Source organism: Chiloscyllium plagiosum, unplaced genomic scaffold (assembly GCF_037043375.1).
Source record: "Chiloscyllium plagiosum isolate Xiang-an unplaced genomic scaffold, Cpla_swu_hap1 HiC_scaffold_3, whole genome shotgun sequence".
Lineage (NCBI taxonomy): Eukaryota > Metazoa > Chordata > Chondrichthyes > Orectolobiformes > Hemiscylliidae > Chiloscyllium > Chiloscyllium plagiosum.
Genome location: NW_028270141.1, coordinates 121252498 through 121269163, shown reverse-complemented (window position 1 = coordinate 121269163; position 16666 = coordinate 121252498). Strand labels below are relative to the sequence as shown.

The following is a 16666-nucleotide window of genomic DNA, read 5'->3' as shown; positions in this document are numbered from 1 at the left end:
TGTAAATGACAAAAAGTAGAGGACCCAGCACCGATCCTTGTGGCACTCCACTGGTCACAGACCTCCAGTCTGAAAAACAACCCTCAACCCACCACCCTCTGTCTTCTACCTTTGAGCCAGTTCTGCATCCAAATGGCTAGTTCTCCCTGTATTCCATGAGATCTAACCTTGCTAATCAGTCTCCCATGGGGGGGGAACCTTGTCGAACGCCTTACTGAAGTCCATATAGATTACATCTACCGCTCTGCCCTCAATCAAGTTTGAGAGATACGAATTCCTATTCACAAAGCCATGTTGACTATCCCTAATCAGTCCTTACCTTTCCAAATACACAAACATTCTGTCCCTCAGGATTCCCTCCAACAACTTGCCCACCAATGGCGTCAGGCTCATTGGTCTATAGTTCCCTGGCTTGTCCTTACCACCCTTCTTAAACAGTGGCACCACGTTAGCCAACCTCCAGTCTTCCGGCACCTCACCTGTGACGATCTAGGAAACAAGTATCTCAGCAAGAGGCCCAGCAATCAATTCTCTAGCTTCCCACACCTGATCAGGTCCTGGGGATTTAGCCACCTTTACCCGTTTTAAGACATGCAGCACTTCCTCCTCTGTAATATGGACATTTTCCAAGGTGTCACCATCTATTTCCCCACAGTCTATATCTTCCATATCCTTTTCCACAGTAAATACTGATGCAAAATACTCATTTAGTATCTCCCCCATTTTCTACGGCTCCACACAAAGGCCGCCTTGCTGTTCTTTGAGGGGCCCTATTCTCTCCCTAGTTACCCTTTTGTCCTTAATGTATTTGGAAAAACTCTTTGGATTCTCCTTAATTCTATTCTCACGTCCCCTTTTTTCCCCTCCTGATTTCCCTCTGAAGTATACTCTTACTTTCTTTATACTCTTCTAAGGATTCACTCGATCTATCCGGTCTGTACCTGATATATGCTTCCTTCTTTTTCTTAATCAAACCCTCAATTTCTTTCATCATCCAGCTTTCCCTAAACCTACCAGCCTTTCCTTTCACCCTAACAGGATTATACTTTCTCTGGATTCTTGTTATCTCATTTCTGAAGGCTTCCCATTTTCCAGCCATCCCTTTACCTACAAAAATCTGCCCACAATCAGTTTTCGAAAGTTCTTGCCTAATACCGTCAACATTGGCCTTTATCCAATTTAGAACTTCAACTTTTATTTTAAATCTAATAGAATTATGGTTGCTGGCCCCAAAATGCTCCCCCACTGACACCCAAGTCATCTGCCCTTCTTTATTTCCCAAGAGTAGGTCAAGTTTTGCACCTGCTATAGTAGGTACAGCCACATACTGAGTCAGAACATTGTCTTGTACACACTTAACAAATTCCTTCCCATCTAGACCCTTAACACAATGGCAGTCCCAGTCTATGTTTGCAAAGTTAAAATCCCCTACCATAACCACCCTATTATTCTTACAGATAGCTGAGACCTCCTTACAAGTTTGTTTCTCAATTTCCCTCTGACTATTAGGGGGTCTGTAATACAATCCCAATAAGGTATCACTTGTCTCCTGAATTCTCCTCCATCACATAAAAGGCACAAGTTATGAGTGTGATGGAATGCTCTTTACGTACATGGACGGATACAGCTTAAATAACACTCAAACAATGTGATGCTAAAAAAAGTTAGTACTACATTGAGGATGTACATTGTGTAATGTGCATAATCACCTAGACTATATTCTCAATTAACTCCATACTCAATGATTAGGCCATTTTGTGATGTCACATTTTAACTATTACATTTCCAATTCCTCACTTTACCTGTAAGCGACAAGTATTTTGATTATATCCACCAAGTTCGTCCCATCTGTGAAAAAATGTCAAGGTACAATGAGTATGAAAGAAAGAGAGAACACAAGGTGGACAGAGTACAACATCTTCAAACATTTCAAAGTGATTCACCAGCAGACAAAGAAATAGATTCGTACAGCTTGCACAAAAGAGATTAGGAAGATTCACTGAAAACATGGTAAGAAAGATTGATTTTGAGGTTATTGAAACTGGAGAGACAAAATGATCAACACGGGTTTCACAGAGAATACGATCAGTGCAACAGCAAGTTCCCACACTGATGATAGGTGAAAAGAGCAGATCATAAGTAGAACAGGGGAATATCTTGCTAGAACATACTGCAGAGCAAAGAAGGTGAATTTAAAATGATCAAAATCATTGAGGGATTTCTAAATAAGGAGTTAAATCCTGATCTTCTTTGTTTCTGATTCTTCTGTCTTTCATTCAAATTCCTTCATGATTTTGCCTCTCCAATTGTGCTAAACTTTGACCTTGTCTCATGTAACACATATCCCTCATTTTTCCCATTATTAGTGAGCTTTCTTAAATCATCACAGCTCCACACCCTGAAATTTATTAAGTGGACTGGCAATAAACCAGAATCTGCTTGAACCCCATCATGATGGGTGGTTAAAATATTCAACTCAGTAAGAAAAAAAACCTTGAACAAAAAGCATGAAACCACTATCAACTGTTATACAATCTGGTTCAATAATACCCTTTAGGGAAGAAAATCTGCCATCCCTACTCATTCTGGCCTACTTGACTCCAGACCCACACCAATGTACTTTATTCTTATCATGCCCTCTGGACAATTAAGCAATAAATACTGGCCTAGCCAGGGATACCCAAATCCCAAGAATAAATATACATATATTAAAACAAATCCTTTCTAAAACTTTGTCTTTCCAACTCTCTCTCCTCATTTTTTGCCTTTCTCAAAACTCACACCTCCCAATATCTTTCTCAGCATAGTTTTCAGTTTTTGTTTTATGTCCGCTAAGCACTTTGGGAAGTTTTGCTACATTATACATTTCTATTGAAAAAAATGGTTTTGGTTCAACTTCTTTGAACAAAGCTCTAGTAATTCAATGTAAATCATATCAAAACTGTTAAAAGAATTAATATGTAAATCTGAACAATGAACTCAAAGATATATTACATACTGCACGATTCACAGCGAATCTTATATATCTTCACAACCAATAATTTTAACTGTACATTTTCAACTTTACTTGGATTATTCATATCTAACTACTCAATTCAATTTTCATTCAGTCTTACCGTTCACCTGGTCGCAAGGTGTTGCAATAAAAATCAGGGTGATTTACAAAGAATCCTGTTCTTTTCACAACATCTTCTGCAATTATGCTCAGTCGATCCAAGACATTGCACAATTTACTAAAAACAGAAAGATGAATTATCTTTTGAAAGTTATTCATCTTTAAAACAGTAGCATAAAAAAACCACTGTATTTAAGATTGAAGATCGCCTACTTTTACAATAAATTTGTTCTCCAGTGAATATTGAAGAAAATACAATTATCTATCCTACAGTAAAACCATGATGGAAACAGCTCACTCGAGGAACAATTCTATTGTATTTAACTTTTTGATGTGATCTTATATGGAAGGAATAATTTGATTTCAGTTTGCTGTTGCTGAGACAATAGTTATGTCCTTTTGGTGAAAGAAAATAAATTTCTGGAAAACTACTCTCTATGACTTACGTTCAGGGAAGAGTAACACAAACCCGATACTGAGACATGTTTTTAATATATTCTTCAATTAGCTAACTATAAATTGCTTGTTGCGTTGGGACATTGATACATGTCATTTACCCAAAATAAGACAACTGCCTTAAGTTTAAAAACAGCAGTTAGAGTTCTAGTAATAAAGAAGGGTTCTAAAGAAGAGTCACTGGACCCAAAACTTTACCTCTGCTTTCTCTCCACAGATGCTATCAGATCTGATGAGTTTCTCTAGCAATTTCTACTTTGTTTTGGATTTGGAGCATCCACAGTTGTGTGTGTAGTTTTTTTCTGATAATAATTATTGCTTATGTAACGATTTGGCAGATACACAGAAGAGACTTTCATAGATGCACTTAGAACCATTGAGCTTGCATAAACAAATAACTCTAAATAACATGTGTCCCACTTTCCAGTACTTGGCTCATAGGCTTGAATATTATGACATTTCAAGTGCTCATCAAATGGCTTTTTAAAATTTGTGAGTTTCCACCTCAACTACCATCCAGAAAGTGAATTCAGATTCCCACTATCCTCTGGGTGAAAACATTTTTCTTCAAATCCCATCTAAAACTTCTACCTTTCGTTTTAAAATTATGTCCCCCCCGTTAATGACCCTTCAACTAAGGGGAACAGCTGCATCTTATTCATCCTGTCCAAGTCTCTCATAAACCTGTACACTTCAATCCATGGTGGCTCAGTGGTCAGCACTGCTGCCTCACAGCACTAGGGTCCCAGGTTCGATCCCAGCCTTGGGTGGCTGTCTGTGTGGAGTTTGCACATTCTCCGTGTCTGCATGGGTTTCCTCTGGGAGCTCTGGTTTCCTCCCACATTCCAAAGATGTGCAGGTTAGGTGAATTGGCCATGCTAAATTGCCCATAGTGTTCAGGGATGTGTAGGTTAGGTGCATTAGTCAGGGGAAATGTAGAGTAATAGGGTAGCATAATGGGTCTGGGTGGGTTACTCTTTGGAGGGTCTGTGTGGACTTGTTGGGCCAAATGGCCTGTTTCCACACTGTAGTGATTCTATGATACAATCCGTTCCACCCCTTAGCCTTCAATGTGCTGAAGAAAATAACCTGAACTAATTCAGTCTTTCTTCAGAGCTAAATTACTCAATTTCAAGCAACATCCAGGTAATTCTCCTATACACTCTATCCAGTGCAATCTATTCTTCCTATAGTGTGGTGACCAGAGCTGCATATGTTACTCCAAGTGTGGCCTAGCCAAACTCCTGTGCAGCTTCAAAAATGACCTCCCTGCTCTAATAACCCAAGCCACCACTGATAAAGGCTAGCAACCTCTCTAGCTTCTTAAAAGCCTTATTAACCTGTCCTGCTGCTTTCAGGGATCTATGGATAAACATCTCAAGATCCCTCTGAGCTTCCAAGCAACCTGCCATTTATTGAATATTCCCCTGTCTTGTTATTTCGAGCCATAGAGATGTACAGCATGGAAACAGATCTGCTGGTCCAATTCATCCATGCCAACCAGATATCTTTAATTAATCTAGCCCCATTTGCCAGCACTTGGCCCATATCCCTCTAAACCCTTCCTGTTCATATACCCATCGAGATGCCTTTAAATGTTGTAAATGTCCCAGCTTCTACCATTTCCTTTGACAGCTCATTCCATGCACTCACCACCCTCTGTGTGAAAAAGTTGCCATTAAACTCCATCTGCCACTCCTCAGCCCATTGGCCGATCTGATCAAGATTCTGTTAACTGTGAGGTAACCTTCTTCACTGTCCACTACACCTCCAACTTACTAACTATACCTCCTATGTTCACATTCAAGTCATTTACATAAATGACAAAAAACAGTGGACCCAGCAGCCATCCTTGTGGCACACCAAGTGAATACAATTCATATGGACTTCAATAAGGCATTCAACAATGCTCCTCATGGTAGACTGAATGGCAAGGTTAGATCACATTGAATACAGGAACATTTGGATACAGAACTGGCTCGAAGGTAGAAAACAGAGGGTGGTGATGGAGAGTTGCTTTTCAGACTGGAGACCTGTGATCTTCTTCCAAAACATATCACTTCATACTTATAAATGTTAAATTCCATCTGACCAATCTATGTATCTACTTTGGAAAGATCTATGGAGTTTTAAAAAGTCTTCAAGATCACCATCATCTTAGAAAGCTTATAACACAGAAAGAGGCTATTTGACCGGTCATGAATGTGCTCATTGAACCACCTGGCCTAACTCTACTTTCCAGCATCAGGTCCACAGCTGTGTAGATTATAGAACTTGAGTGACAGATCCAGACACCTCCTAAGTGAGTTGAGGGTTTCTGCCCTTCTTACCCTTCCAGACAATGAATTTCAGACTTTAACCATACTTTTGTTGAAAAATCATCATTCCCCATCGTCCCTATAATTTTTCTACCAATTTTGCTTCTTTGCAATTATCTGGTTTGAAAACAAATTCAACTTTCTGCAATGGAAGAAGCAAAGTTAATAATATCACTGTACTGTTAATTCAAGTAATGTTCTGGGCAGAAACGAGCTGAAAATGTGTTGCTGGAAAAGCACAGCAGGTCAGGCAGCATCCAAGGAACAGGAGAATCGACATTTCGGGCATGAGCCCTTCTTCAGGAAGGTTCTGGGCACCCATGTTCAAATCCCACCATAGAATTTGGTGGAATATTAATTCAATAAAAATCTGGAACTAAGAGCCTAATGGTGACCATAAGACTATCGATGATTGTCAGAAAAGAAAACATCTGGTCCACCAATATCCTATCAAGAAGGAAACTGCTATCCTTATCTGGTCTGGCCTACATGTGTCTCCAGATCCACAGCAATATGGTTGACTCTTAACTGCCCTCTAAAATGGCTGAGGAAATCATTCAATCATTAAAAAATCACTAGACAGTGTCTTTAAAAAAAGATGAAACTGGACAGATCACGTGACATCCATCTAGGTAGCGGATGTGACAATGGCAAAAGCAGCCACGTTGACCCTGCAAAATCCTCTTTCTTAACTTTTGGGGGCTAGTGCCAAAACTGGGAGAGTTGTCTCACAGACTAGTCAAACAACAGCATGACATAGTCATACTCACAGAATCATATCTTACAATTTTCCAGACAACACTATCACTATCACAATTCCTGGTTAGATTCTCTCTCACTGGCAGGACATATTGGATGTGGCAGCTTAGCGCTACACAGGAGGGAGGGTATTGCCCTGGAAGTCCTCAACATTGACTCCAGACACCAGGTCTAACATGGGCAAGGAAATCTCCTGATCGTCACACATCTCCTTCCTCAGCTGATGAATTGATATTCCTCCATTTGAACAGCACAGCGGGTGACAGTGGCACAGAATGCACTCTGTATGGGGGATTTCAATGTCTACTACCAGCTAACATTACTAACCAAACTAGTCGAGCTCTGAATGACATTGCTACTCGATGGAGTCTGCTGGAAGTGGTGAGGAAACAATCAAAATGGGAAAAACATACATGACCATGGCAAATCTATAGCCTGGCTAGCCTCCACTCTATCATTAATATCAAGTTGGGGATCAAGCCTGGTTCAACAAGTGCAAGAGGGAATGCCAAGAGCAGCACCAACCATACCTAAAATGAGGAATCAATATGGTGAAGCTATAAAATACGATCAGTTGCATGCCAAGCAGCAAGTGATAGAGAGCACTAAGCAATGTCACAACCAGCAGATAAAATCAAGCTCTGCAGTCTTGGCATATCCAATCGTGAGTGATGGATGATTGGACAACAACTCACTGGAGGGGGTGGTTCCATAAATATCCCAATTATTAACAACAGGAGAGCCCAGCACACTAGTGCAAAAGATAAAGCTGAAACATTCACAATGATCTTGCCAGAATTGCTGAGTGGATGATTCATCTCAGCTTCCTCTAGTGGTCCCCATGATCACAGATGCAAGAATACAGACAAGTTGATTCACTCCATGTGATATCACGAAACAGTTGGCTGCATTGAATACTACAAAGGCTATGGACTCTGACAATATTCCAGCAACCCCTAACCAAGCTGTTTTCTCAGCTGTTCTCAAAAGAATATAGATAGATTGGAGAGTTGGGCAGAGAAATAGCAGATGGAGTTTAATCCGGCCAAATGCGAGGTGATGCATTTTGGAAGATGCAATTCCAGAATGAACTAAATGGAAAAGTCCTGGTAAAATCGATGTACAGAGAGATCTAGGTGTTCTGGTCCATTGTTCCCTGAAGGTGGCAATGCAGGGCAGTAGAGTGGTCAAGGCAGCATACAGCATGCTTTCCTTCAACAGATGGGGTACTGAGTACAAGAGTTGGCAGGTCATTTTACAATTGTATAAGACTTTGATTCAGCCACATATTGGCTAGACCAGGTAAGGATGGCATTTTCCTTCCCTTAAGAACATTAGCGAACCAGATGGGGTTCGCCGACAATTGACATGATTTCATGGTCATCATTAAACTCTTAATTCCAGATTTGTTATTGAGTTTAAATTTTACTACCTGCCATGGCAGGAGTTCAACTCAGGTTGCTAGGACATTACCTAGGTCTCTGAATTAATAGTCTCGTGATAATACCCACTGGCCATCATCCCCTTTTAGAGGCAAAAACTCCACTGTTTAGAATCATTCCTGGAAAAAAGGAAGAGGACATCTCTGCAGGCATTCCTGGGTCCAACCATCACTTGCATCAACGACTTACCCTCCATCATAAGATCAGAAGTGGGGATGTTTGCTGATGATTGCACAAAGTTTAGCAGAATGTATGGTTCCTCAGATATCGACACAATCCATGTCCAATAGCACCAAGACTTGGACAATACTCAGGTTTGGCTGAAAATGGACAAGTAACATTTGCACTACACATATACCAGGCAATAACCATCTCTGTGAGACCATCAGCTCTTGACACTCAATGGGATTTGCCATCAGTGAATCCACTATCAACATTCTAGTATTACCACTGACCAGAAACCAAACTAGATTAGCCATATAAATATTGCAGCCACAAACGCAGGTCAGAGGCTAGGAATCCTGCAGTAAGTTATGCATATTCTGACTCCCCACAGTTCCTCCTTATCTACAAGACACGTGACAGAATATTTCCCACTTTCCTGGATGAGTGCAGTAAGGAGCTCAATACCACCCAGGACAAAGTCACCTGTTTGATTGACATCACTTCCATAATCATCTAATCCTTCCACTACAAACATTTCTGCTCAATAGAAGTGTGTGACAAGATGCACTGCTAAATTTGAGAAAGATTATTAGATAACAATCATAGGTGTGGAAGATGCTACCATCTAAAAGGGCAGAAAATATATGGGAAGACCATCTTCAAATTCCTCTCCAAACCATTCATCATCCTGACTTGGAAATATATTGCTATTCCTTTATTGTCACCAGGTCAAACTCCTGGGATTCCCTCCCTCAGTGCATTGTGGGTCTACCTATAGCATGTGAATTTCAGTAATTCAGCAATGTCCACACCTATGAGTATCAGGTCCCTGGACAGTTTCAGATTCCTCCCTGCCCTTCCTAGACCTTTCTATTTCTATCTCAGGCGACGGAATCAACCCGGACATCTACTACAAACCGACCGACTCCCACAGCTACCTGGACTACACCTCCTCCCACCCTGCCCCCTGTAAAAACGCCATTCCATTCTCCCAATTCCTTCGTCTCCGCCGCATCCGCTCCCAGGAGGACCAGTTCCAAAAACGTACAACCCAGATGGCCTCCTTCTTCAAGGACCGCAATTTCCCCCCCGACGTCGTCGACGATGCCCTCCACCGCATCTCTTCCACTTCCCGCTCCTCCGCCCTTGAGCCCCGCCCCTCCAACCACCACCAGGACAGAACCCCACTGGTCCTCACCTACCACCCCACCAATCTCCATGTACAGCGTATCATCCGCCGTCATTTCCGCCACCTCCAAACGAACCCCACCAACGATATATTTCCCTCCCCTCCCCTATCAGCATTCCGTAAAGACCACTCCCTCCGTGACTCCCTTGTCAGATCCACACCCCCCACCAACCCAACCTCCACTCCCGGCACCTTCCCCTGCAACCGCAGGAGGTGCAAGACTTGCGCCCACACCTCCCCCCTTCACCTCCCTCCAAGGCCCCAAAGGAAACTTCCATATCCGCCACAAATTCACCTGCACCTCCACACACATCATCTATTGCATCCTCTGCACCCGATGTGGCCTCCTCTATACCTGGGAGACAGGCCGCCTACTTGCGGAGCGTTTCAGAGAACACCTCTGGGACACCATGACCAACCAACCCAACCACCCTGTGGCTCAAAACTTCAACTCCCCCTCCCACCCCACCAAGGATATGCAGGTCTTTGGACTCCTCCATCGCCAGATCACAACACGACGGTTGGAGGAAGAGCGCCTCATCTTCCGCCTAGGAACCCTCCAACCACAAGGGATGAACTCGGATTTCACCAGTTTCTTCATTTCCCCTCCCCCCACCTTGTCTCAGTCAACTCCATCAAACTCAGCACCACCGTCCTAACCTGCAATCTTCTTCCTGACCTCTCCGCCCCCACCCCAGTCTGACCTATCACCCTCACCTTGACCTCTTTCCACCTATCACATTTCCAACGCCCCTCCCCCAAGTCCCTCCTTCCTACCTTTTATCTTAGCCTGCTGGACACACTTTCCTCATTCCTGAAGAAGGGCTTATGCCCGAAACGTCGATTCTCCTGTCCCCTGGATGCTGCCTGACCTGCTGCGCTGTTCCAGCAACACATTTTCAGCTTTGATCTCCAGCATCTGCAGACCTCACTTTCTCCTCATAAGTTATTGAAAGGCTACTAGCAAAAGAACTAAAGGAAGGTCATAACCTTCAGCAAGATGAATTCCATCATATTATATGAGATCAATTTAAAATTACAGAGCTGGCAGTGCAAATATTATTGTATAGGAGAAAGACAGGACCGCAGATACTGGAGGTCAGAGTTGAGAGTGTGGTGCTGGAAAAGTACAGCATGTCAGGCAGTACCCGAGAAGCAGAAAACTCAACGTTTCAGGTATAAGTCCTTCATCAGGAATGAGGCTGGTGAACCGAGAGCTGAGAGATAAATGGGAGGGGGTTGGGACTAGGGGAATACCTAGATGAAGTTGTGGGTAATTGTTATAGGTCGGACAAGAGGGTGGAGGGGATAGACGGGAAGGAAAATAGACAGGTATTATTGAATGACAGCCTATTTATGATTAGTTTTCTTTCAGCTGTAGTGAGAGCCACTTACTCTCTACATAAAGTTATATTTTATTCAATAATCATGTATGACTGGAAAATTGAATTTTTAAACAAAATTTGGGACTTAATAGTGCTGCTATATGTCATAATGTGGCAAAGTGAGACATCTGGTGTAAAAGGGCCCTCTGGATTAGACAGAGCATATTAGGTTTTAGGCAGCAATAAACGATGATTCTTTTGCCCATCTAAAATGTACTAAGTAGGGCTTTCAAAGTAGAAGGAGGAAGTTATATTCATCTTGACAGAATTCAAATCCAGGATTAATAGAAAAAAAATGGTACTACGTCACAATGAACCCTATCATGACAGTTTGAAGAACAATTTGAAAACAATAAATAAGCATTAGGTAATAGTAAATTAAATTGCACATTAGTAACTATACAAAACCAGTTATTCCGGAAAGAAAAAAGTGTTCAAGAAACAGTTCTCTCAGACAAATTTGACAAAACATTTTGATCAGGAACTCAAACTATATCTAATCAGAATTATAGTAAGCATTTTACCTTTTTGTATATTTGGCCATGTCCCATGCAATGTACTGAATGATATATTCTGGTGGAAGAAACTGGTTCAAATATGCAATGGCAGAATACAACGCTTCACTCAAAATCCTCTCATGCTTTCTTCTCTCGCGTTTCTAAATAAAAGATGTAGCTTTAAAAATTACAAAACTTGACTTGTTACCTCATATTGAAATGTTAAAATTTAAGGTTGGTTACAAAAATAGCTGTGCCTTATGTAAACTCTAAAAAAATTATTTAGTTTTAAATTACTTGCATGTAAAAGTATTTTAAAAGTTTAAATTCTCTGGTTAAAAAAACCTGCAGTTAAGAAAATCTTTTTTTTTAAGTCAGTCAGAACTCTTTGTTTCGCACAAAATAGCATTTTACAGCATATAAGCAACTGACACAACTTGGTGTCTCTCATATCAGACCTTGATGATTCCATAAAAGGGTGGGAGAAATAATACTGAACCAATGAATAAATATGCCAACATTTTCGCTAATGATGAATCAAAAATCCTGATTCAGTCTTCATTGACATTTGCAATTAATTCTTAATACAGCCATGAATATTGCTCTCCTCCATTTTAATTGCACAAAACATTAATTATATAATACTTTTCCTGTGGTAATGATAGCAATGAGTCACATAATAAATACCTTGGAGAAGGGATCAAATATATGGTAGCTAATTTGATGATACAATGGTAGGTAGGAAAGTAAGCAGTCAGGAAGACATAAGTCTGAAAGGGGTGTAGATAGATTAAGTTAGAAAATAAAATAAAAAGATGGATGTAATCTAAAGTGGGAAAATGTGTCCACTTCAGGAGGAAGAACAGAAAAGCAACACATTTAAAATGTGGAGAGCTTGTAGAACTTTGAGCTACAAAGAAATCCGACTATCCTGGTACGTGAATCATGAAAAGTTACTGTGCAAGCGCAGCAAGTGATTAGGAAGGCAAGTGGAATATAGCCTATAATTGCAAAAGAAATAAAAGTAGAGATGTTTTGCAATTATTGATTGAGTTCAGATCTATTTAGTTTCATAGTCTACATTTTTAGTCTCCTTACTTAACAAATCAGCTTGAAGGAGGTTCACTCAATTGATACCTGGGATGGGCGAGGGATTATTTTATGAGAAGAGGTTGGGCAGGGTTTATACATTGGAATTTAATTAGAAGATCTTACAGAAATATAAACAGATTCCGAGGGAGCTTGACAAAAATGGATGCTAAAGGATATTTCCCTTTGTGAAAGATACTAGGATGAAGGTCAGTGTCTAAAAATAAGGACAGTGGATAGTGGTGGTTAGAGTGCCAGTTAAGTTAACTCTTTGTTCTAGGTGGCATCAACATGTTTTTGTTTTTTTTGGAGCTGTACTCCTTCATACAAGTGAAAAGTGTTCCATCACACTCTTGTGAATTGTTGTAGATAGTGTTTCAGGCTTTAGAGAATTAAGATGCAAGCCACAATTGTAGATGATTATGTAAGGGACTTCTTTAATTGAAAGGCCTGGAGGGTTTTGCAACCTAAAAACAAATCAAGTGCATATTGCTGAGCTGTAATACATGTTGCTTTTGGCAGTATTGAGAGAGAGAGAATGAGAGGCTCAGTGACACTAAGAATTATTTGAATTAAAGAAATTCTGCCCAACATCAGCCTTCTTAACTAACTAAAGAACAATAAAGAGCAGTGTGTGACAATGGTGCTAAGGAGAAAAACATCTACAGCTTGCAGTCAAAAAGGTGACTGAACACTTATCTTTGTTAAAACTATGAACTCAATAAGATGACAAAAACTTCCAAACAAAGTCATACAGCTGTACTGCTCGGAGACAGATCCTTCGGTCTAACTTGTCCATGCCGATCAGATATCCTAAATTAATCTAATCCCATTTACCAGCATTTGGACCATATCTCCCTAAACCCCTCCTATTCATATACACATCTAGATGCCTTTTAAATGTTACAATGTTAACAAACCCCACCACTTCCTTTGGCAGCTCATTCCATATACACACCACCCCTTGCATGAAAATGTTGCCCCTTAATTCCCATGAAAATCTTTCATCTCTCACCTTAAAACTATGCCTTCTACTTCTGGAGTCCACCACGCCAGGGAAAAGATCTTGCCTATTTACCCTATCAATGCCTCTCATCATTTTATAAACCTCTATAAGGTCAAGCCTCAGCCTTCGACTCTCCAGAGAAAGCAACCCCAGAATATTCAGCCTCTCCCAAACACTCCAACTCTGGTGACATCCTTGTAACTCTTTGCAAGTTTCACAGCAGCCTTCCTAGGGAGGGAGACGGGAATGGCACACAATATTCCAAAAGTGGCTTAACCAATGACCTGTATAGCTGCAAAATGACCGTCCAACTCCTATACTCAATGCTCTGACCAGTAAAGGAAAGCATATCAAATGCCTGCTTCACTATCCTATCTACCTGTGACTCCACTTTCAAGGAACTATGAATCTGCACTCCAAGGACTCTTTGTTCAGCAACACTCCACAGGTCCTTACCATTAAATGCATAAGTCCTGCTCTGATTTCCAAAATGCAGCGCTTTACATTTATCTAAATTAAACTCTGGATAGCACCTACAGAATGCCATGTATGGGGATGGTGTCATTGAGGTCAAATAACCTATTGATACTCAATTGTAGCTGCTTCCTAGAATTGCAGAATGCTTTTGTAATACAGTTATCTACAAGAGGATGAAAATTGGCAAATGAGAAAAAGAGGAAAATTGGAGAATCAACCGCCAATATGTACTCCATCGTGGTACCTTGAAAGAGTAATGAGAAACTCACCTTGACTAGATTCAAGATAATAATGGGGGAGCCAAACCTTTGGAACATTTGGTCAAAGTGAAGAGCTGCCACATGAGCAAATGGGTCTGCCTGGTCCACTATAAGGAAACAGAATAAAATGCCAAAATAAATTTGAATTAAGGTTACCATCCCTTGAAAAATGGTTAGATACACGAGCAAGGCAATGCTCATATAATCTTTTGGATAAGGAGGTAGAGTAGTAAAAATAATATGATGAGTAATGATTTATCAAAAATTAGATAAACAAGTAGATGGCCAGGTAAGAGCTTGAACTGAAAAGAATAGGAAATGTTTATCTTCAATATTGATTACCTTTCCTCATTCAGCATGCACCAAAAACAAAATCAATGTGGAAGTTGGCAGATGATTCATGAATCTTTTTAAAGCAAGGTAAGATCTAGAAGATTTGCAAAAGTACTGCATGTAAGGCTACTTAATAAGATCAGATCCCCTGGAGTCAGGATTAGTATAGAAGCATAGGTAGATAATTGGCCAGCTATTAGATGACTAATTTGGGATAGAAGGGGCATTTTCAGAATGGCAACCTGTCACCAGTGGAGTGTCACAGGGATCAATGCTAGGATCACAATTGTTCACAATTTTTAAATTAAAGTTACACTTGTTGACACCTAAGAGCATGTGTAGCAGCCACAAAATCCTTCAATTACATGCAAGAGTGAAAAAAATCTAAATATAAAAAAGAAATACATGAAAGACTATGTTAGCGAAGAGAAAAAGTTTAAATAAAGATTTTTTTAAAAATGCACATCGGCACGTGCTCTTTAGAAAAAGCAGGTGAACATGTTGTCTTTACTTCTAGCTGACTGTTCCAGGAACTGAGCTTCAGTTAAGCCTGAAGTTTTTTGAGTGACTTATTGAAAACCTTGCAACAAACCCTTCCATTGTAGCAAAATTAAATGTAACTAATATATTGGAGGAATCAAATGTAGCAAACTCTTACAGTTGTCTATTCCCTAAATGTTACAAATATTCACAGCATGCTGGTCCCACAGCATAAATTGCACATAAGAAAAAGTATAAAAGTCATTGTGTTTGTGAATCAGAAAGACTATAGACTTAAATCTGGTGGAACTCAAGTTTATATTGTTGAATTTTCAACACGGCAAAATTGTGCTATCAGCACAGAAATTACAACTGTTTACGAAATTCACAATTAGTGCAATTAAATGCAGGCAATAAATACAATTAGCTAGCATCTCTCATGTCTGACAACAAATTTAAGATGATAAAAGCTAAAATGTTTGGTTTAACTAAGTGAGACATTTATCAGATTCTCCGATACTTACATGTAATGGGTGGTTTGGGCATCATTGTGGAAATGTCCTGAGACCAATAGAGTGGAACAGAACCTCGAACCTGTACATAAGAGGAGTAACTTCCAGCAGAAAAGGACATCACAGAAGCATCATGAATTATCTGTTCAGTCTCTACTTCATTTGCCACATCTCCCTGGGAAAGGGAAAAATATCAACAAGGTTTCACATCATTAATACAACATTAAATATTTTAGTTTGTCATGGCATATGGGCCACACTCTAGTTTGAACAAGGTTTTTGCAATTTGTATAGATATACCTCACAATTTGCACCTCTTTTCAGGAAACGTGTTCCAGCAAACCTACAGGATCTTCTGGCTATCAAAGTAACGTAAACTGGTCTGCCATAGATCAGCAATTCTGACAGTGAAGTTAAAGAAAGCTCAGGAGAAAACATTTCAGCATGGTTTACTTTACATGAACTATATAATGAAATACAGGTCAAAGTTGCCTAGCTAATAATAAACATGATCCAAATGAGAATTCTGTAAACACTGTAGAATAAATTAAGCTAATTTTGAAAGGCAGTAATGCATTTCTCAGACAGGGATGTGGAGAATGAATCACAAAAATTTTAAGTGATCTCAAGTATAGTAAGGTATCTGATATTGTTACGGTGAGGATTTTGGTAGTACTTTCAATTTTCATTCTGAGTTTCATCATCCGACAAATATCCGAAGTTAAAGTGGGACCAAAAGCAATCAACATGGTTTGTGGAAGAAAATTGCATTTGACTAATTTATTAGAATTCTCTGAGAAATGAGCAGGCAAGGTGGGTAAAGGGGAACATGTCGATGTGGTGTACCTCAATTTCCATAAGGTCCACATCAAAAGTTACAGCATAAAATAAGAGCTATGGTATAAGGGGTAAGCATAGATAGAGGATTTGTTAACCAAGAGGAAGCAGCGATTTGGGATAAATGATGGGGAGCTCAAATCAGTGCTGGGGCCTCAATATTTAAAATCTATATTAATAACTTAGTGAAGGCATCTAATATATGGAGCTAAATTTACTGATGACACAAATAGGATAGGATAGTAAGTAAATAGGTAGGATAGTAAGTTGTCAAGAGGTCATAAGGAGTCTAAAAAGAGATTTATTTAGTGAACCAGCATAAAAAAGTGAAAAAATGTGAGTCTGT

The 16666-nt window shown here is 40.0% G+C and overlaps 1 protein-coding gene across 5 annotated transcripts in view; it reads right to left on the bottom strand.

Annotated features, from left to right (window-relative positions):
- Nucleotides 1-16666, bottom strand: part of fig4a (FIG4 phosphoinositide 5-phosphatase a) — a 106772-nt gene that overhangs the window by 54582 nt on the left and 35524 nt on the right. For all 5 annotated transcript variants that reach the window (XM_043687117.2, XM_043687118.2, XM_087983072.1 and 2 more), the window contains exons 9-14: nucleotides 15784-15884; nucleotides 15496-15658; nucleotides 14168-14265; nucleotides 11354-11487; nucleotides 3117-3233; nucleotides 1803-1848 (exon numbers count right to left, since the gene is read on the bottom strand). In XM_043687117.2, the coding sequence (XP_043543052.1) occupies nucleotides 1803-1848; nucleotides 3117-3233; nucleotides 11354-11487; nucleotides 14168-14265; nucleotides 15496-15658; nucleotides 15784-15884 (659 nt within the window). The remainder of the gene's footprint in view (nucleotides 1-1802; nucleotides 1849-3116; nucleotides 3234-11353; nucleotides 11488-14167; nucleotides 14266-15495; nucleotides 15659-15783; nucleotides 15885-16666) is intronic.